Source organism: Schistocerca serialis, chromosome 2 (genome assembly GCF_023864345.2).
Source record: "Schistocerca serialis cubense isolate TAMUIC-IGC-003099 chromosome 2, iqSchSeri2.2, whole genome shotgun sequence".
Taxonomy (NCBI): Eukaryota; Metazoa; Arthropoda; class Insecta; order Orthoptera; family Acrididae; genus Schistocerca; species Schistocerca serialis.
The window spans coordinates 452,389,069-452,410,825 of NC_064639.1; the positions used below are offsets into that span (position 1 = coordinate 452,389,069).

The following is a 21,757-nucleotide window of genomic DNA, read 5'->3' on the forward strand; positions in this document are numbered from 1 at the left end:
TAAGAACGGCCCTCATTGTTTTTATATGTTCATCAAATGTCTCTGAGACCACTATCCTGTCATCTAAGTAAGAAAGACACATGTCCATTTCAGATGATGTAGAACATTATCCATCATCCATTCAAAAGTTGCTAGTGCATTATACGAAGCAAACGACATTACCTTAAACTCACACAGGCCCTCAGGGGCGATGAATGCAGTTTTCTCATTTACTTCAATTTGCCAGTATCCCGGGTACATGTCCATGGTTGAGAAAAACTTAGCCTCCTTCAGACAATCTAGTGTATCATCAATTTGTGGAAGAGGGTAAACGTCCTTTTTAGTTATCTTATTAAGCTTCCTGTAATCAACACAAAAGAGCCAACTGCCATCCTTATTCCTGACAAGGACCACTGGTGATGACTATGGGCTCTGCGAAGGCTGAATGATGTCATTCTTCATCATTTTCTCTACCTCGGCACAAATTATTTGATGTTCCATTGCTGACACACAGTATGCTCTCTGGATTATTGGTTGATGTTCTCCAGTGCTAATCCAGTGCTTCACCAACAGTTTATCTAATTTGCTCTTCACTTATGGATTGAAGCATTCAGAGAACTCTTGAAGAATGACAAGTAGTTTCTCCTGCTGTTCCTCAGTGAGATCTGGTGATTGTCAAGCTAGAAGATCTTGTCTCGTAGTGGTAGCGCTATTTCACCCACAGGCTTTGCATGTGAGGTTTCTATGATGCTCAGCTGTTCTTCAATTAATGGCTCAGTGTTTGCTACACACGTGTCTTGGAAGGATCTGCAGTTCTCGGCAACAGTTAACTATCCACGATTCACTGAATCCATTCTTAAACAAGACAACATGGGATGGGATGACAAAGTTATTCTTCAATGGTATGCTTCTCTTATATTCCACTACAAAATCCAAGGGTTGATGCATGGCGTGACATGTGACAGTTACCTTTCTTGTGCTCACTACAGGAATGATCACTTCATCCAGCACACATAGTCTCCACAAACTTAGATGCGGATCTTCCTGTCCACAGTATGTCATCTTGTCTAGCATAATCACTGAGCGACCACAATCTATAATTTCCTGAGAAGCTTTCAAAAAGTCCCATCCGAGAATGGCGTCATGACTACACTCTTGTAAGATGAAGAATTCTAAGGGCTGTGTTTGGCCACTTATACCCACGTGAATGGTACATCTTCCTATAGGTTTTACATATTTCCCATTAGCCACCTTCAGCAGAGATGTTTTGTTGTCGACAAAAACGGTTTTCTGCAACTGGCGACAGTACTTCTCCGAAATGACTGAATATGGTGCTCCAGAGTCTGTAAGAGCCTGGGCTGGTTGGCCATCCATGAGGATATTGACATAGTTTCCTATCATTTTTGTAGTGATTGACTGTGGCGGATTTTTCTCTTCGGCAACCTCACCTCCAAGGAAAGTTGCACCCTTTAGTTTTCCAGGTTGCAGCAGCTAGGTGAGCGGCTGGAGCTTCTAAACAGTGATGGAGACCTTGTTTGGTGTGTTGGGGAGCCTCCTCTCCAGTGGCTATCTCGCAGCGATGGTGACCTACGTCGTCCTGCTCCCTCACCTTCTTGTTCATCTTCGTTGTCCCAGAGTTGGCGTTGGTTAAGATTGGTCTGCTGTCTTCTGGCACCAATGGCGTCAAATATCCACTGCCTTTCTCAACAATAGTGCACCACATGTTCTGGTGATCCACAGTGGAAACATACTGGTTGGTTATCCTGCGGCTTCCAGATGTCAGTCTTCCTTGGTGCCCAAACAGGTCCCTCATATGGCATTGTAGTAACTTAACTCCACCTGGTTCTCAGCTTTATCACAGTTTTAAAGGGAAATGAAGGATGAGAGATTGGGTTCAATGTCTGTTTCACTTTCTCCCTTATGACCTCTTGAAGCGTCTTTGTTTTTTGCTTGCCATGCAGTTCAAGTGCCTTCTGAACTTCCTCTCTCACTATCTGATGAAGAACACTTGTGAAATCAGTTTCTTCCTCCATCACAGACATTAATACAATGTCAAACTTCTTGCGTGTAATTCTTTTTTGATGCATTGTCTCAATATACTGGCACAATTTATGAAATCATCTGCTGTCGAAACTTCCTTCAGGAGTAGGGCTTGATACATCTCCTCAGCAACACCCTTCATGGGATGTGCAACCTTGGCTTCCTCCTTCATTCTAGGATCCACTATTTTACACATCTCCAAGATGTCTTGAATGTAGGATGCTGTAGTTTCTCCTGGATGCTGTGCCCCACATTTTAATTTACCTTCAGCCTTGCACTTCTGTCATTGTGTGTCATCGAAATATTTGCGCAGTTCCACCTGGAATACTTCCCAGCTTGTGAACTTCTCCTTGTTGTTCTCGTACCATTGCTTGGCAGTGCCCTCCAAGTAGAAAAATATGTTAGCCAAACACACAGTGTCATACTATTCGTTAAATTTGGCTGTACATTCATATACCTTCAGCACTTGTTTGAATCTTGGCCATCATCACTGGACAACCCAGAAGGATGTCTTATGTGGTGGCACACCATTGCTGTCACTGTAACGTCCTCTTCTTCTTCTGTCACTGGTAGATTGCGATCTGTTGAATATGGCTCAAACTCGGCTTTCTCGCCACGTAAATGGTGGCTCCGTCATGACCTGTTGGAGCCACTGTGTCATTGATAATGTGTGCTATCACAAGTTCCAATACCCAGCGTTGCCACCAGAATCATGTCATGTAGAAGAAGGTGTAATTAGATGAATGGCGAACACTAACTTTGTTTAACGAATTTTTATTTAGCACTTCCACATACAAGAGCATGGAGCGAACTGCCTCTGGCCAGAACACATACGGTATATATACAGCTACAGAACATTCCAGTACAAGGATTCTTGGCATTTGCGTATACTTCTAGAACCTATGCGAATGGAATATAGAAATTAAAATTGTACAGCCCAGCTGAGTTTCGAACTCACGACGCACCATGCACCAGTTTAGTATCATAACCACTACCCCACAGTGTTACTCAGCTTCTTCTGCCACAATATAAACTTGTACTACAGTGGTGGGTGTGGGATAAATATCTACCGTCTCCTGAGTTACCCCCATTTGATTTTGTATTTATAACCATTTCACCAGACCAGAAGTGCTGTTCTTTCTGCCATCAAACTTCACTAATTCTCACTATATCTAACTTCAGCCTATACATTTCCCTTTTTACCATTTCTAAACTACCTATGTGATTAAGAGATCTAACATTGCGTGCTCCAATCTGTTTCTCCTGATGATGACATCCTCCTGAGTAGTCCCTGCCTGGACTTCTGAATTCAGACTATTTTACCATTGGTATATTTTACCCAAGAGGATGCCATCATCATTTAACCATACAGCAGAGTTGTATGCCCTAGGGTAATATTACAGCTGTAGTTTCCCCTTGGTTTCAGCCATTCACAGTACCATCACAGGGAGGCCATTTTGGTTGGTGTTACAAGGTCAGTCAGTCCATCATCCAGACTGTTGCCCCTGCAACTACTAAAAAGGCTACTGTCCCTCTTCAGGAACAATATGACTGTCTGACCTTTCAACAGATACCCCTCAATTGTGGCTACACCAGTGGTATGGCTGTCTGTATCACTGAGGCATGCAAGCCACCCCACCAAAGGCAAGGTCCATTGTATATTTTGATACCTGTAGTAGTTTGTGGGTTTGGTGTGCTTTCTAAATGTCCCTTTTTGAAATGTCTACTTCTTTCTCATTTGTTCTCAGTCAGTATAATGGTCAATAACAATTCTCATTAATCATTTTGCCCTATCTTCGATCAGTCTCTTCAGTTCAGAGTATTTTTTCAGTTTAAGATCTTGTTTTATCTGCCTGATGTACTTAAATTTTAGTCTTCTTGTGCGTTATTCATAGGTATTTGATATTCTATTAATTTGACAATAAAGGGGCATTGTATGTATAGGTGTCCATCGCTTCAGTCCCTTCATTCCTTGACAGCCCTCCACAACGCTCTTTTTATGATGGTTGAATACTTCTTCATTGGCTCTTCTCTCTGTCCATGAGTATATAGGACTCTCCTCCAACACTTTGCTTCAAAGGCCTGTAGTGTTTCCTATTTTGGCTCCCTGCTGTCTTTGAGACATACAGGGCAATGCTCCAAACAAAAGGTTTTACATACTGTTTCTGTGTGGTTAAACTATTTTTCTTCTATGCTAGTGGAGCCCCTGAGCAGAAACACATTCTCATCCTGACTGTGTCTATTCCTTTGTTCTGAAGGGGCGGCCACCTCAGTTAACTGTTTTTTGCTGATCTGTGCACTTCAAGCATTCTTGTTGTTACCTCCATACTACATAGCAGGGAGCTGCAGGCTTCAGTCACCACAGGAAATTTCTTTGTAATCAGGCGTGTGTGATCATATGCAATGGTATTAAACTTATGTTGGAAGAGGAAAACAAGGATGAAAAAAGCTAATCAAAAAATGTGGTTCAGAGCACCACAAGAACTGCTAGCCATTCCATATGCATGAAAAAACATTAAAGAAGGAAGGGAAACATAGCTACTTCAGGAAATATGCAAAAGGAAGAGAAGACAATTTTATTTCCGCAATTCTGATGAACAAGCTGTCAGGGGACTAAGCTCTAATTTCTACATATGTTCTTTATTTTATATTTTCTATATTGTAGTAAGTGACATTGTCCACTACATTACATTTGTAATCCTTTAACCTTCATGAAATTTCTTTATGATAGTGCATAGTTAAACTTGTTTTGCTTTGGTTGATGGTTTATTTATGCAACTATTTCTTCTTTGGTACTCTAGTGAGACCTAATTGATTATGAATTACTATATTTGTCAAAATGTTGGTCATACTGACATAACATGTTCATAAGATCATTTGTGAACTCACTAGATATAGCTTACAAGTAATGTGAGATATACTGTTGTGAATAAGCTTTAGTTTTCATCTCTCCTACCACACAGTGCCTGATCAGAAGCAAACCTCCACCACTGCCATTGTTTCCTCCACTGCTGCACTGTCTGTGCAGGTAAGGGCCAAGTTATTTTAAGTACACTCTAGCTGCTTCTTCTTTTTGAATGCCATTTTAGCATGTGCATCTTCTTTATTTAATATCCTGAAATGATCTAACACCCTCTGTAAGTCTCCTGCCCAGGTACTTGAAGCTGGTGAGCTGCTTCAGATTGTCTCCACCCAGATGTTGGTTTGCGGCTATTTGAACTTTGCTGCATACAAAGATTTCAGTTTTCGTCTATCTACCAGAGCTGTTTAATTTTGTGTTCCCAACTAGTTATACTTAAGTAAATAAATTATCTCCCAATCTGCTCACTAGTAGTAATGTTTAAGTTTGAATAGTTTCATTATTCATCAGCCTCCAAGAGGAGTTTACTGAGTTTTGGGAGATGCTACGAACCTTAGTGTCAGCTTTGCCTGTTTATAGCTGGAAATACTGGTGATCTTAGGTTGACTCACAAAAATATAATTTGTTGTCTGTATAAGTTTACATGATTTCAGTTTTCAGATTATCCCACACTCGAACTAAAATGTCAGCTATAGTCTGCTCTTTGCAGGCACTGCAAATTATTCTTTATTTCACCATACTTTTCATTTGTAATTCTAATTTTCTTGTGTTTGATCAACACCCCAAATGTTTATTATTTCCTCGAGAATTATGTAATTTCACAGAACCTGACAGGAGGCCCTAATGGTGGTCTGCATGTGACTGATGTTACCAATGCTTCACGGACTATGTTGATGAACATCGAGACACTTCAGTGGGATGACACACTCTGCAAGTACGTTCAGTATAAATTTAATTTATATCTACCCATTTATGTAACAAGTTAATGATTAATATTTTGCTTAGAATTTATACAGCAAGGCTTTAGTGGTAAAAAAGTATATTTTATAATGTAAGCTATGTCACTATTAATTATTTCTTGAAAGGTATTAACAGTGCACTTACTCTACAGGATGAGCCAGTACTTATTTGTAATCAAGTAAATATAATGAGCAGATATGAAATGCTTATCAGCATATCCCTTCATTAGGGAGATGAGGTCTGTTGGAAACAAAATCTGTCATAGAAGTTATGATGGGTTGTAGTCTTTTATATGGACGTAATGTCACTGGATAGGCTATTTTCATATATTAAAAATATGGTTTGGGGTGTAGTTATTTTGTGAAATTAAAGGTAAAAAATCTTTAAATTTCAAGATTTGGTCACATGATCCAAAATGCTCTGTTATTGACTGAAGCTCTGGTGCCATCACAGACTAGGAGTAAGATGAAGCTATACATTTGTTATCAGAGTGTTAGTCAAAGTTACTAGTGTTTTTTGATACTTTTTCTGCAAAAGTTTAGTTATTTAGTGATGAAAAACACATTTACAACTTTTAAGTAACAACCATCCAAAAGTTGATTGATTTATGGTCTCTTTGTTTTACAAAAACATCCCAGATTTTTATGTTATGGAGATACGAAACATGGAAACTGCATTGAATGACAACTAGGAGAAGTACTGTGTCAGCAATAAGTCACAGAACTGTCTCAAAATGGAAGGAGTCTGGAACTGAATTATTTGCTTTGACCATGCTGTAAACGTCTTCCTGGGCAACTTTTGGAAGCTTGTACAATAAAACACAGGGAAACTTTTTCATACAGAAAGTAATTGCTATGGTTATAGCCAGAACAACTTCTCTTTTCCACGTTCCTCTTTTCTCAGTTTTCAGACAGTGTAATAACACTCGTGTGAAACCATGGAGCATCATTGTGTCTGCCTTCAACAGCTTTAGACATTGCAGTTTTTATAATCTTGCACAGCCACTGTCTACAATAATTAACCAATCCCTTCAAGAAGTTTATTTTGCAGACATACTCAAGTACACAGTAGTTAATCCACTATTCAAAAAATGCACAAAAAACATATGGGAAACTATTGCCCACTCTCTCTTCTTATGTCACTATCAAAAATATTTGAAAAGATAGTCACAATAGAAATTCAAAATTTCATAGAAAAATTTACAATAATCTCAAAAAATCAATATGGATTTCAAAAAGGCAAAACCACAGTATTGGCTGTAAACCATTTTGTAGATACAATTAGCTCCTCTTAGACATCTCATTGCATGCTACAGGAACTTTTTGGGACCTATCAAAGGCCTTTGATAGTGTGAACCACGCCTTGCTACTCCGTAAACTGGAAAAATTTGGAGTTAGGAGCACTGTACTAGAATGGTTTAAGTCCTACCTAACCAACTCAGGAGAAAGAGTGGTTACATCAACAGAGAAAGGAACTTATACTTCAAAATTGAAAACCATTTCACAAGAAGTGCCCCAAGGTTCTGTCTTACGCCCCATTCTGTTCCTGTTTTACATAAGTGATCTACCACTTAATACTGAGTGTCATTCAGTTTTATTTGCAGATGACACATCTGTAATCATTGCAAATACAAGTACTGACCAAATTCCGCAAACTATATTAAATACTTTAGAAAAATTAGGTACCTGGTTTGATTTAAACAGGTTAAAATTAAACATGGGAAGGACTCAGTTAATGCAGTTTAAAACTAAACAAGCAAAATGAAATGATGTTCAAATCAGTCACAAAAATCAGGATTTTTCGGGAAGCTAACTGTGTGAAATTCCTAGGAATACAACTGGATAAAAATCTATTGTGAAGCTCACATATTCAGCATCTTTCAAATAAATTAAATAGCCTAGCATTTGCAATAAGGATACTGTACAAAGCTACTAGTGTGGACATATCCCAGCTACTTCAAATCAATAATAAGGTACAGAATTGTATTTTGGTTTTAATTCATACTATGTGTGTTGAATATTAAAACTTCAGAAAACCGTCATTAGAAATATGTACAATGTAGGGTGAAGAAAATAATGTTGATCACTCCTAAAAAATCTAAAGATATTAGGTGTTCCCTAACTATACATCTATGAGCTGATTGTCTTCGTGCATGGTAATCCTGATTTATTTGTGGCAAATCATTTTCAGCATGATTACAACATCAGAAATCAAAATAATTTTATGCTGTCCACCCACTGTTTAAAACTTTATGCTCAAACTCCATAGTATATGATTATGAAAATTTATAACAAAGTGAAAGAAAGAGAATTGCTCAGTATAAATTTAGAAGCTCTGAAAAAACCTTGTGTTAGAAACTAGCGCAGAAATGTTACCATTCAGTAGTAGACTTCATGAAGGACAACCTGAAAATTTGAGAAGGAGAGAGCATTTAGTACTGCTTATTTTTAAAACTTTGTTACTTCTTAAGAAAAAATATTGGTTGATATTAATTACATATCCAGTACAGTATACTATATTAATCATATTATAAGAAAAATGTAAACCAAATTTTGTGTTTTGACACGTCTCTTGTACATTAAGTCAATGATCTGAAATTTATGTTATGAGACAATAAACTTCTATTCTGTTGTATCACCAGAAAATTATGTCTATGAAATATGCAGTTGATGCAGCAGAGCCTAAAAGTGTTTGTTGTTCTATTTGCATACTTAACGACTGCTGGAATACTATGATGTAAAGACGCTTAAGCAGGACCAAGTTTCATTTTAGCATAATGCCCTCATCTTATTACATTTCCATGTAGGTTTCAAGCAATGTTCAGTTTTACTCTTTATCAGAATCCTGCAGTCTTACAACAGGCTCAGTGGAGACAGTTGGAAATAGCAAATTTTTTTGTCTTCAGTGGCTCGCTTGGAAAGAATAATGTGATCAGAAATTGTTAAATGGTTTCTCAGATTCTTGTAGACTGAATGAGTATCAGTCTTGTGAACATTGAATTAGAAATCCAGCACACTACCTGCTACATTACAATGACAAAAAGTTCATAAGGAGTGTTTATTTACATCAAAATGAGAAATAAACACACACTGTGATGACTAACTCATTTGGATCTCGAGTGAGTTGCAACCACATTGTACGTGTTTTTTCATTCATCAGAACACTGAGAAACAATTTCTCCAGTGTTTTTACAGATGTATTTTTACACTGTGGTACTACACACTATTTGTAACCCATTTTATGAAATGTAGATTCCAAAACAAGATATTGCTCTGTATGTGCTTTACGACAGTAGGAGCAGCACCATAGCAAGTAATGTCACAGGCATGACATGACTCAAATGGAACATTTTAGTGGTCTTGTATTTTTATTTCATTTCTCTCTCTCTCTTTTATATTATTTTATCATTTTCTTTAAATATGGAAATTCATGAAGAAAAAAGGATATCATGAGCATAAAATGATTTAATTCACCATTTAAGATGATTTCCCTATTGTCCTTCAGAATGGCTACCAGCTGTCTGTATCTGGAGACTGGTAACTGAAAGTGCCCTCTGCAACAATAATGAAGACGTTGCCACTTACTATTTAGTAACTGATGTTTGGGAAAATTATGCTCATGATATTAAAACTGCATCTCAGAGAACTTTGTCAGAATTGATTGTGTTTGTGTTAGTTGAACATGGAATCTCTAACCTGAGAATAGGTCAGAGCCATCACTTTCTCAGTTATCACACCACATTTCAGTCTTGGGTTAAATGGCTAGACTGCAAATAATGTTCAGGCCTCTTGTTGGATCAAAGTTGTATCCATGTTATCCCAATGATTTCCAGTGTGTCCTATAGGCCTTTTTGATGGTAAATTTTTCTGGAAGATAAAACTGCATAATAAATACAGTTACAGTTGGAACAGTTGCTAGCAAAACAGAACACTGCAGTTTGACAAAGCCTTGGGTATTGAAGAAAATTCATGGCCTGATTGGCACACAAAATGAACTTGGATCAAGCCGAACTCAGAAATGTGCATTATACAAATGTTAATCTCAGATTATTCCACTGTGAACTAGCATCAGCTTTGAGTAGCAGAATTGTGTGTATCAAGCCAAGGTCATTTGCTGCTGTCAGTTCAAAAACTAGTGTCACTATAAATGAACAAATTTTTTTTGTACAAACAGAAGTTGAAAACAAGTAAATAATATAGAGGTCATTGTTGATGCCCCCTACAGTGCTGAGGCTCAGAATTTTTTTAATCAGTATTTTTAGGTTAAGGTAAATATCAGAAATGTAAGTAATGAGTGCAGATAGTAAATTCTCCTTTAAGAATTCTTAGAAATGATTCATAATTAATATGAAAAAAATTTGCTGGCATTTCATAGATGCATAGTGACAGAGCAAAAAAGGTAATTTGAACCATCTACAGTGAACAGTTAAATATATGGAGTTTGACAGTAGTCAATAAAGATTAGACATATCTTCCAGAAATACTCTCTATGCTCGAATAGAAGTAACTATACAGTTTGTATTAAATTTATAGTTACCGAACATATGCTTAAACTGCTATGACATCTGCACACCTTTTAACTAACAGTGATAGCAAGCACATGTAACTCAGTTAGCAACCTCATATTCATTGGCCTGGTACTATGCCATGTTTTTTCACAATGTGTCAGTGGTTACGTGCTTAACTCTAGCACTTAAAGCCAAGGGCTCATCCCCCCCCCTCCCCCCTCCCCCCATCCCTCCCCTCGTTCCCCCCAATTATCATTTCTTTCGCATTTGACAACGTATACTTATTAACAAAATTTGAAATTGCATAATTGCATTCAGAGTCCATGTTGAACTGTGGGTCTACATGTAAATGTGTGAGTAACTCTGTTCGACAAGCAAGCAAGTACACACATTAACAAAAGATTTGCATCACCCCTTTATTTCAGAATTCATGATGCAGTAAACAAAAACTGGCTCTGAGGCTTGCACATATATTCATTTGCAGTGTCTCCACATAACTAAATTGGTATTGTGCACAGACAGATATTAATGTCACAAAGGGTCAAATGTTTGATATAATTCATTTGAAAAATGTATCATGTATTTCTAAATTAAAACTAAACATTAACTAAACATTAAACGTCCTGGCCCATATTCATAGTAGACTAAAATATGGTTTGATTCTTCAGCTCATGATTTATTCTGATATTTTAATCCAAAAACATGTTGACATAACACGTAGAATTACAAAAGAAATGTTCACAAAGAAGTTTTCAGAAGGAAATAATTCAAATAGCAATGTACTGTTTCTTATGTGTGTTAAATGATCTGAGGTGCTCAAAGAATTAAAGAAGAACTGTTACTACCATACTTTTTAGATGTATTTGTAAGCTACAATTAGGAGTTGGAAAATTCCAGAAAAGCAAGTTTCTGTAATGTTTAACAGCTTTTTTTTTTATTATGAGTTCGTTATATTTTATTTGTATATATTCTGAATTTAAATGTTACAAAATAGTGGTTGTTTCATTTTAGTTTAATCTTGATTTTGCTATCAAAATCTGGAGTGTATGGCTTGTACAATGTTTGTTTACATTCTTAGTTTCAAATATTTTGGTAAATACAGTATTTCTAATCAAATACCTATATTATTTCAACTAAAAAGTCCAAGTAGAGATAATGAATAATAAATTATTATTTGTAATCATTCAATTAAAGTTTGGTTAAACTGAATGATTTTGAACTTACTGATCTGTGTTTCTTAGACAATATCAAACAAAAACGGATGATGAGTAATATAATTGGGACCTATTTATTCTGTTTGTTGTTTATTTGTTGAAAAGTGAAGGATAATATCACAGACTTTTGCTCATATTATGTTTGCATGTGACAAAAAAATTAAAACTGAACAGATTACGGCTATCAAGATCGTTACTTAACTTGCACTTTCTTGAAGCATGTAAAATGAGGAGTATGTGTCTTTGCTGCAATTATCTTCACCTAAAAATAGTCTTAGGCTCATCTTAATGTCAGGACTGACTTGTCAGATTAATCAAATCTAGTGAATGATGTGACTGAAATGAAAATGTACATAATAACTGTTTTATTCACGCTATGAAGATGATGTAACACTGACTCAAGAAAATCTGAGAAATACTAGCCATTTCAGGGCTGCTGACACTGGTCCTTACATATCTTACAATAATCAAAATATAAATATATTCATTGTTTAAAACAGTAATTTTGAAGTTTACCATTAAAAGTGATTGATTTTCCAAAACAAGTTACCGAATTTTGATTTACAGTTTGTTACAATCTTTCCAGAATAATAAACATGGTAAAATGATTCAGTTATCATTGCCACAATAACGTTTGATTGAGAAATGTTTATAACTTTTTGAATAAAGGTCTGATTTTGATACTAACAGAATCCTGGATCTTTACACATAGCTGATTATTACAATTCCATGTTGGAATATCAACAATGTAGGAATGCACAGCTTTTTAGAATGGTATGACTACCAAGCAGCTGTCCACCAGGATGAATTTCCACCGCCAAACTGTGGCCATGAGCAAAGTAGACCTCCCTGTGGCACAACATGCAGCTGAACATAATGTGCTTGATTCCAGTGGCTGCTTCACCACCCAAGCCATCTGGATACTCCCCACCACCACCAGCTTTTCTGAACTGTGCAAATGGGCGTTATGCTTACAACACATTCTCTGCTTCTGTAAACATCCCACCCACAACTTACGATGACATACTGTCTCGACACATTCCACCCAACTGTTTCCACCTCCTCTGTCCTGTCACCTCCTCCCAATTTTCGCCCTGTTTTTCTACTTTTTTTGCTGTTTTCCCACACATTACCAGACAGCGCTCCTGTTCCCTCCATCTGTATACTGCTATCCCTCCCCCTTCGATGGCCACCTCAGATTACTGCATCCATTCCACATCATAGTGGCATTTGGGTCTGAGTTGCTGGAGTTGGCAGCCATGTGTGTGTGGTATGCATGTATGTATGATGTCCATGGCCAAAAGCTTATGTATAAGTGTCTTTTAATTGTGCCTGTCTTCAAATTAACATGTCATCTTTACAGTTAGTAGCAATCTTTCTTCTTGCATTGTTGTGCAATAATTACAATTAGATTTCTCTGTATGAATTTTGTAAATATCTATTTTAACATTTGATTACATTTGTCATACATGTTTTTGGATATAAATTATATTTTCTCATGATTTTACTATATCCCCTATTCTTATGTTCGAGGTACTTTGCTTTCATCAATTCAGTCAACTAATACCATTACGCTGTTTGCTCATTTTGTTACATCAGTTTCGCATGTATATCAAAAGATAGTATTCAGTATTTCAATATGATCTGTATTGCACTCTTCATTATATGTCATCCCATTCTGTTACTGTACAACCTTTTTCCTGGTACCTTACAATACTATCAAATACCAGTCTCCCATCACAATTAAATTTTCCTCTCTCTTAGCTATCTGATTAATTTTTTTTATCTGATCATACATTCTTTCAGTCTCTTCTTCACCTGCAGAGCTAGTTGGCATATGAACTTTTACCATGAGTAGTTGGTGTTGGCTTTGTGTATATCTTGGCTATGATAATGTATTCATTATGCTGTTCACAGAAGCTTATCAAAATTCCTATATCATATTCATTATTACACCTGCTATGACATTATCCCCATTTGATTTTGCATTAATACCCAGTTCTCAGCTGACAAGAAATCTTCTTCTACCTGCCACCACTGATTCCTACTATATCTAACTTTAATATATGCATGTTACTTTTTAAATTCCCTAACCTCCCAACCTGATAAAGACATTTAACGTTTCACCTGAAAGGTAGCATGCCTGCAATTTTTAGTTTCCTCCTGATATCTCCTCGGTACAAGATCATCATTGCCGAAAACTTATTTTATGGTAAATTCTTGATAATGTACACAACACAGCTTTAAACAGATCTGATTGCTTTTTACATTTATTGTCACTAGAATTAATACAATGACCAGCCTCAGTTCTCACATAAAAGTTTATCACAGATAGGCACTTTCACAAGGCTTCAAAACACTATAACAGTGGCAGGATAATCACAGTACACATTTACATACAAATTCTGGCAAAAGAACATTCCCGTGAAAGTTGTAGTTTGCAGAGTCTGTTAATACTGCAAGTTTCTATATTGAGTTCAGTAGTTTTCTGCTGTATTAACAAGTCTTTTGCATCTCCATTTTCTGTGATCCACTACTTACTTCTTAATATTGCTGTATGTGCCACCTTCCATCACAACATCATGGATCTGAAATCTCTTCCTCCTTCACTTCCTCTTTCCTTCTTTCTAAGACTGTTTATGTGAGCCCCTCCTTCTTTCTTAATACACATCCAATTCACTTCTGTTTCCTTCTCTTTATTACATCCAGTACATGCCTTCTACCCTCCCATTCTCCTCAGAACCTCTTCATTTTTCTCTCTGTCCATCCAGCTTATTAGGTTTTATCACCCACCATGTCCATATTTCAGAAGTCTTCAGCCTTGTTCTATCTTTCTTCCTCAGTACCCATGTTTCTGCACCATACAGGAGGACACTTCATACAAATAGTTTATTAGCTTTTTCCTCAAATTATTGTCCATATTGCTCCAGAAATATCCTCTTCTTATAAAATGCCTCTTTCACCAGTAATATTCTGGTTTTAATTTCTGTGCCTTCTTCCATGTTTCCATCCTGCTTCTGACATATTTAAAGCTGTGCACATGTTTTAATAAGTCTCCAGTCAGGATTATCTTTACCCTTTTATTTTATCCCAGTGCCATAAATTTTGTTTTCTTTGTACTGATTTTCATGACATAGATCTTTCTTTTAGCTTCAATGGTATCCAATGTGTCCTGTAATTCTTTTTCAGCTGTTGCTGTAGGACCTTATTGTCTACAAACCTCAAACACCTTATTCTTCTTCCTCCAGTTTTTAGCCCATTGTTATCTAGTAGGCAATGGTCAATCATATTTTCTAAGTAACGGGTAGAAGATAGCAGCCTTGTCATACTTCTTTTCCTAGTTTTATACAGTTGGTACTTTCTCCTCTCACATTTACTGATGCTTTTTGATTTAAATATAATGAATTTATAAGTGGTCTTATTTTCCATTCAACTCTCTTTTCTTTCATTACAGTTTCAAGTTTATCTGAAGCCTAAACATCAAAGGCCTTTTCCAGGTACATGTACATAGGTCACTTTCCTCTCCAATATTCGCAAGAGTCCTGTTGCCCCTCTTGTGACTGTGTTGTGTCTAAAACCAAAATGGTCTCCACTCAGATTCTCCTCCATTACCTTTCACAGTCTTTTGTTTATGGTTCTTAAAATAGCCTTGGCAGCATGTAAAATGAAGCTAACGGTCCTGTGCTCAATGAATTTCTTGGTTTCTTGATTCTTTGGTACTTAAATCATTACTGTTGTCAGAGAGTCAAATTGCCATTCACCACTACCATATATTTTGTTACATAACCTCATTATCTCTCTTACTCCTCCTTGGTCCAGAAAATTTAGTATTTCTCCTAGTATTGTATCTGTACATACTGCTTTCCCATTTTTCATTGCAGGTATTGCACTCTTTACTTCTTCCATTATGATTGTTGCTCCTTTCTCGTCATCATTTACACATTCATGGATTCTAGTTCCATAGTTGTTGGTTTGTGATCTGTGTCTTATAGCTCTTTGAAATGGTCTTCCCATCTCTGCAGGATGTCCTCCCAATCTTCATACATTATGTTTTCGTCTTTATTGAAAATTTACATAGTAGCACTTCCTGGTCTGTTTTGATCCCATGTTGTAGCCTTTACTCTGGTATGCAGTAAGTGGTATCTTCCCTTCCTCTCCAGTTCTTCAACTGAGTCACACTCTTGTTTTAGCCATTTTTTCCTAGCCTGCTCTGTTTCTCCATGCAGTTTGTCATTCAACATTTGGTACATTTTTTCTTACATCTTCAGTACAAACGCTAAAATAAAATTTAATCTGTTCCATTATAAATCCATAGCATTACTTGAAAGTAGCTTCCTGTGTAAACTAATCAGAAAGGACACTAAACTGCCATTTAAAATATCATTGGTTGCTAGAAGGATTAAAGTATCTTGTGAAAGGAAAAGGAAAATGTATCTTTTGGCAATAACAAGTAAGGATCCTGCAGTAGTTACACACTACAAAAACTACTCAGAATTACTATGAAAGATTATTAAAAAATCAAGGAATATGCACATAATCTCAGAAACTAGTACTTCCGACAACAGTATTAGGGCTATATGGAACGTAGGGAAACAAGAGACAGGACAACCAGCCACAGAAAAAGACAAACTCATCATTTAACTGAATCAAACAATGGAAACTCCAGGTAGGAATATCGACAATATAGGAAAAGACAGATTGCTACTTACCACAAAGAAGACACATCAAGTTGGAGAAGGCACAGTTAAAAGCCACTTAAATATAGCTTTCAGTCACAGCCTTCATCAGTAGAAGAGAGATGCACACCATTCATACCCACAACCAAGCATGCCTCACTCACACATGACCATCAGCTCCAGCTTTCCGGCCCGAGATGTTGGCACTGGCAATCGTGTGTGCAGGAGGTGAGCTTGCTTATGTCATCTACATCTACATCTACATTTATACTCTGCAAGCCACCCAATGGTGTGTGGCAGAGGCCACTTTACGTGCCACTGCATTACCACCCTTTCCTGTTCCAGTCGCGTATGGTTCACGGGAAGAACGACTGCCGGAAAGCCTCCGTGCGCGCTCGAATCTCCCCGCTCGAATCTCCCTAATTTTACATTCATGATCTCCTTGGAAGGTATAAGTAGGGGGAAGCAATATATTCGATACCTCATCCAGAAATGCACCCTCTCGAAACCTGGACAGCAAGCTACACCGCAATGCAGAGCGCCTCTCATGCATAGTCTGCCACTTGAGTTTGCTAAACATCTCCGTAACGCTGTCATGCTTACCAAATAACCCTGTGACGAAACGCGCCGCTCTTCTTTGGATCTTCTCTATCTCCTCTGTCAACCTGACCTGGTATGGATCCCACACTGATGAGCAATACTCAAGTATAGGTCGAACGAGTGTTTTGTAAGCCACCTCCTTTGTTGATGGACTACATTTTCTAAGGACTCTCCCAACGAATCTCAACCTGGCACCCGCCTTACCAACAATTAATTTTATATGATCATTCCACTTCAAATCATTCCGTACGCATACTCCCAGATATTTTACAGAAGTAACTGCTATCAGTGTTTGTTCTGCTATCATATAACCATACACTAAAGGATCCTTCTTTCTATGTATTCACAATACATTATATTTGTCTATGTTAAGGGTCAGTTGCCACTCCCTGCACCAAGTGTCTATCCGCTGCAGATGTTCCTGCATTTCGCTGCAATTTTCTAATGCTGCAACTTCTCTGAATACTACAGCACCATCCGGGAAAAGCCGCATGGAACTTCTGACACTATCTACCAGGTCATTTATATATATTGTGAAAAGCAATGGTCCCATAACACTCCCCTGTGGCACGCCAGAGGTTACTTTAATGTCTCTAGACGTCTCTCCATTGAGAACAACATGCTGTGTTCTGTTTGCTAAAAACTCTTCAATCCAGCCACACAGCTTGTCTAATATTCCATAGGCTCTTACTTTGTTTATCAGGCAACAGTGGGGAACTGTATCGAACGCCTTCCAGAAGTCAAGGAAAATGGCATCTACTTGGGAGCCTGTATCTAATATTTTCTGGGTCTCATGAACAAATAAAGTTAGTTGTTTCTCACATGATCACTGTTTCTGGAATCCATGTTGATTCCTACAGAATAGATTCTGGGTTTCCAGAAATCACATGATATGTGAGCAAAAAACATGTTCTAAAATTCTACAACAGGTCGATGTCAGAGATATAGGCCTATAGTTTTGTGCATCTGCTCTACAACCCTTCTTGAAAACTGGAACTATCTGTGCTCTTTTCCAATCATTTGGAACCTTCCGTTCCTCTAGAGACTTGCGGTACATGGCTGTTAGAAGGGGGGCAAGTTCTTTTGCGTACTCTGTGTAGAATCGAATTGGTATCCCATCAGGTCCAGTGGACTTTCCTCTGTTAAGTGATTTCAGTTGCTTTTCTATTCCTTGGACACTTGTTTCGATGTCAGCCATTTTTTCATTCATGCGAGGATTTAGAGAAGGAACTGCAGTGTGGTCTTCCTCTGTGAAACAGCTATGGAAAAAGGTGTTTAGTATTTCAGCTTTACACATGTCATCCTCTGTTTCAATGCCATTATCATCCCAGAGTGTCTGGATGTGCTGTTTTGATCCACTTACTGATTTAACGTAAGACCAAAACTTCCTAGGGTTTTCTGTCAAGTCGGCACATAGAATTTTACTTTCAAATTCACTGAATGCTTCATGCATAGCCCTCCTTATGCTAACTTTATACATTGTTTACCTTCTGTTTGTCTGAGAGGTTTTGGCGGCATTTAAATTTGCAGTGAAGCTCTCTTTGCTTTCTCAGTAGTTTCCTAACTTTGTTGTTGAACCACGGTGGGTTTTTTCCATCCCTCACAGTTTTACTCAGCACGTACCTGTCTAAAACGCATTTTACGATTGCCTTGAACTTTTTCCATAAACACTCAACATTGTCAGTGTCAGAACAGAAATTTGTGTTTTGATCTGTTAGGTAGCCTGAAATCTGTCTCCTATTACTCTTGCTAAACAGATAACCCTTTCTCCCTTTTTTTATATTCCTATTTACTTCCTTATTCAGGGATGCTGCAATGGCTTATACTCACTGATTCCATGTTCTGTGCTTACAGAGTCGAAAAGTTCGTGTCTGTTTGTTATCAGTAGGTCCAAGATGTTATCTCCACAATTCAGTTCTCTGTTTAATTGCTTGAGGTACTTTTTGGATAGTGCACTCAGTATAATGTCACTCTATGCTCTGTCCCTACCACCCGTCCTAAACATCTGTGTGTCCCAGTCTATATCTGGTAAATTGAAATCTCCACCTAAGAATGGTATGTGTCTCCTTTTACTGATGAAGGCTGTGGCCAAAAGGTATGTGTAAGTGCCTTTTAATTGTGCCGTCTGCAACTTGAAATGTATTCTTTATGGTAATTAGCAATCTGTCTTTTCTTCATTATCAAACTGAATGGAAGGGCTATAAAGATGAACCACTGGTAGGAAATGCATTTGGTAATTATTTGTTAACTGTAATAGAAAGCATAGGGGCAAACAACTCAAGAACGATATCACACCAGTATATTGAAAATGTAACTTTCATAAAATTCAGTCATATAAAGGTACAACAAATTAAGAAAATTACACATTCTCTCAAAAATAAAAGATCATCTGATTTTGATGGTGTTTCCAATAGAGTACTAAAATTTCTTTCTATGTAAGAAGGGCAGTCTTATATGAAATATGTAATGCATTACTAACTCAAAGCTTTTTTCCTAAGAGACTGAAATATGCCACTGTTAAAACCCTCTTTAAGAAAGGTAATAAGATAACTATAACGTGTTTCACTGCTGACATCATTCTCCAAAATTTTTGAGGAGATGATGTATTCTAGAATAGTATCTTATCTTAGCAATGATAGTAACCTTAGCAAATCAGAGTTTAGGTTTCAGAGGAGTTACTCTATGGAGAATGGCATTTACACATTCACTCACCAGATCTTACAAGCATTAAAATAAACTCGTGTCGGTTGGTAATTTCTGCAAGCTCTCTAGGGCATTTGACTGTGTGAATCACAGTACTCTCATAAGTAAATTGACATTTTATGGGACTGATGGTGTAGCCTACCAATGGATAATGTCACATCTAACCAAAAGAATGCAGGAAGTTGTACTTAAACAATGGAAAATCAGGATGGAGTTTAAAATGTTATGAAAAGTTATACTCACCATATAGCAGAGATGCTGAGTTGCAGAAAGGAGCAACAAAAAGACTGTCAGAAAGTGAGTTTTTGTCCAACAATACCTTCATCAAAAATAGGTAACACATTCACTCCACACACACACACACACACACACACACACACACACACACACACACACACACACACACACACACAGACACAGACACACATGACCACAATCTCTGACAACTGAAGCCTATCTGCGGCTCAGCATCTTGACTATATGTTGAGTAGCAACTATTCGTTTCATAATATTGTTGAAAGTTGTATTTAGTAATTCAAGCAATATAGTCCAGAGACATAATTCTGACTGAGCAGAAATCAGATATGGGGTTCCCCAAGGTTCAGTCTTAGGATTACTACTGTTCGTCATATATGTTAACAATTTTTTGTCTAGTATACAACATGGAGAATTAGTTCTTTTTGCAGATGACACTAGTATTGGGATCAATCCAAACTCACATACACAAACAGAAGAAATGGCAAATGAACTTCTTAATAGTATCATTGGCTGATTTTCTGCAAATGGTTTCACCTTCAATTTTTAAAAGACACAACATACCCAGTTTTGCACATCTAGAGGTACTACACTAATGATAAGTGTAACACATGGTGATGAAATAACAAAAAAATAAATAAAAAAATTTGATAACAAACTCAGAAAGTTTCTCCTTGACAGCTCTTTCTGTTCTGTAGAAGAATTTCTGTTATTGTAATGTATAAAAGGTGGTGGATAGGAATTACTAACTCACATCTGTATATCTTTTTTTGTTTTTGTAAAAAAAAAATGATTGTTCAGAATGTAACTATATGTAAAAATTAATTTGTCATGTGGATATAAAATGACTTTTGCCACATCATTACAACCTATTGTGTGAAATGATCCATGGAACATGTAACTAACTTATTACCTCTTCCTTAGTTGCTTCAGATCTTACTTCATAACTTATCATTAACCATGAATACCACAATCTAGCTCTTTACCAAACTGAGTGTGCTAAATGTCACTCTGCAGCAACATACCACAAATTTATTAACAAGCCTTTTATTTTCTTTATAAACAAACAAAACATCATTTACTTCACTTTAGTGTTCCAGATGAGCACATTATTTTACTTTAAATCATTTATTTTCCTCTCATGGCTGAAGGGCTTCCTCATGACAATTTGTCCCCCATCTCTTTTATTATAGGCAATGTTGCTTATTTTTCTCACCATCATTTGCTTATGTCTGAAGGGCAATGTAGTGACTTCTTTTCATGAAACTGGCATGTTACTGTTGCAAACTAGTTTTAATTTCACTTTTGTGCAAAAAGGTAACTTTAATTAGCCTCAAACATTTATCTAAAACCTGAAACTGGGTTCATTGTTCCTCAACATTTTTCATCTACTACTATCATACAGATCTCTTATTGCAGATTTAATTTTTTGCATCATTGAGCTGTAAAAGATTTTGTTGTTACTCACACAATTTTTTTACAATTACTGAATACAAACATAAATACATATAAGATATTTTTTCATAATTTGTAGTTAACATAACAGAAACTGCTGTATTGATGTCTAGTACAATGTAATTACTGAAATAAACATTTTATATACAGAGTGTTTACTTTCTCCTTGTAACCTGTGCATTGGATAGCTAGAGAAGAGAGTAATCAAGAAAAGAAGAATGAGGTAATCCATCTTGGGAAGTCACTATTGGACAGATAGTGTGTTCATTGAAGTTCAGTGAAGTCCCTATGTATTCAAGAATTGCCATTTATTCTGACCCCCTGCTCCCTCATCTAGTTTTGCAATATTGGTTGAAACATTATTCTTATTATTCAATACATTTGTCAATCCAATGCAATAGACAAAAAAATCTTTAAACATTCTGCGGTCAACAGACACAAATGCATTGAACATTACCTTCACATTATAGGCTACCTACTGTAAAATTTCATTGAAAATTACTTCCTG

At 36.9% G+C, this 21,757-nt stretch overlaps 1 protein-coding gene across 1 annotated transcript in view; it reads left to right on the forward strand.

The window, feature by feature from the left end:
• Positions 1-21,757, forward strand: part of LOC126456075 (glycerol kinase-like) — a 281,934-nt gene that overhangs the window by 101,791 nt on the left and 158,386 nt on the right. Inside the window, exon 4 of the mRNA XM_050091829.1 lies at positions 5,704-5,813. Coding sequence (XP_049947786.1) covers positions 5,704-5,813 — 110 coding nt within the window. The remainder of the gene's footprint in view (positions 1-5,703; positions 5,814-21,757) is intronic.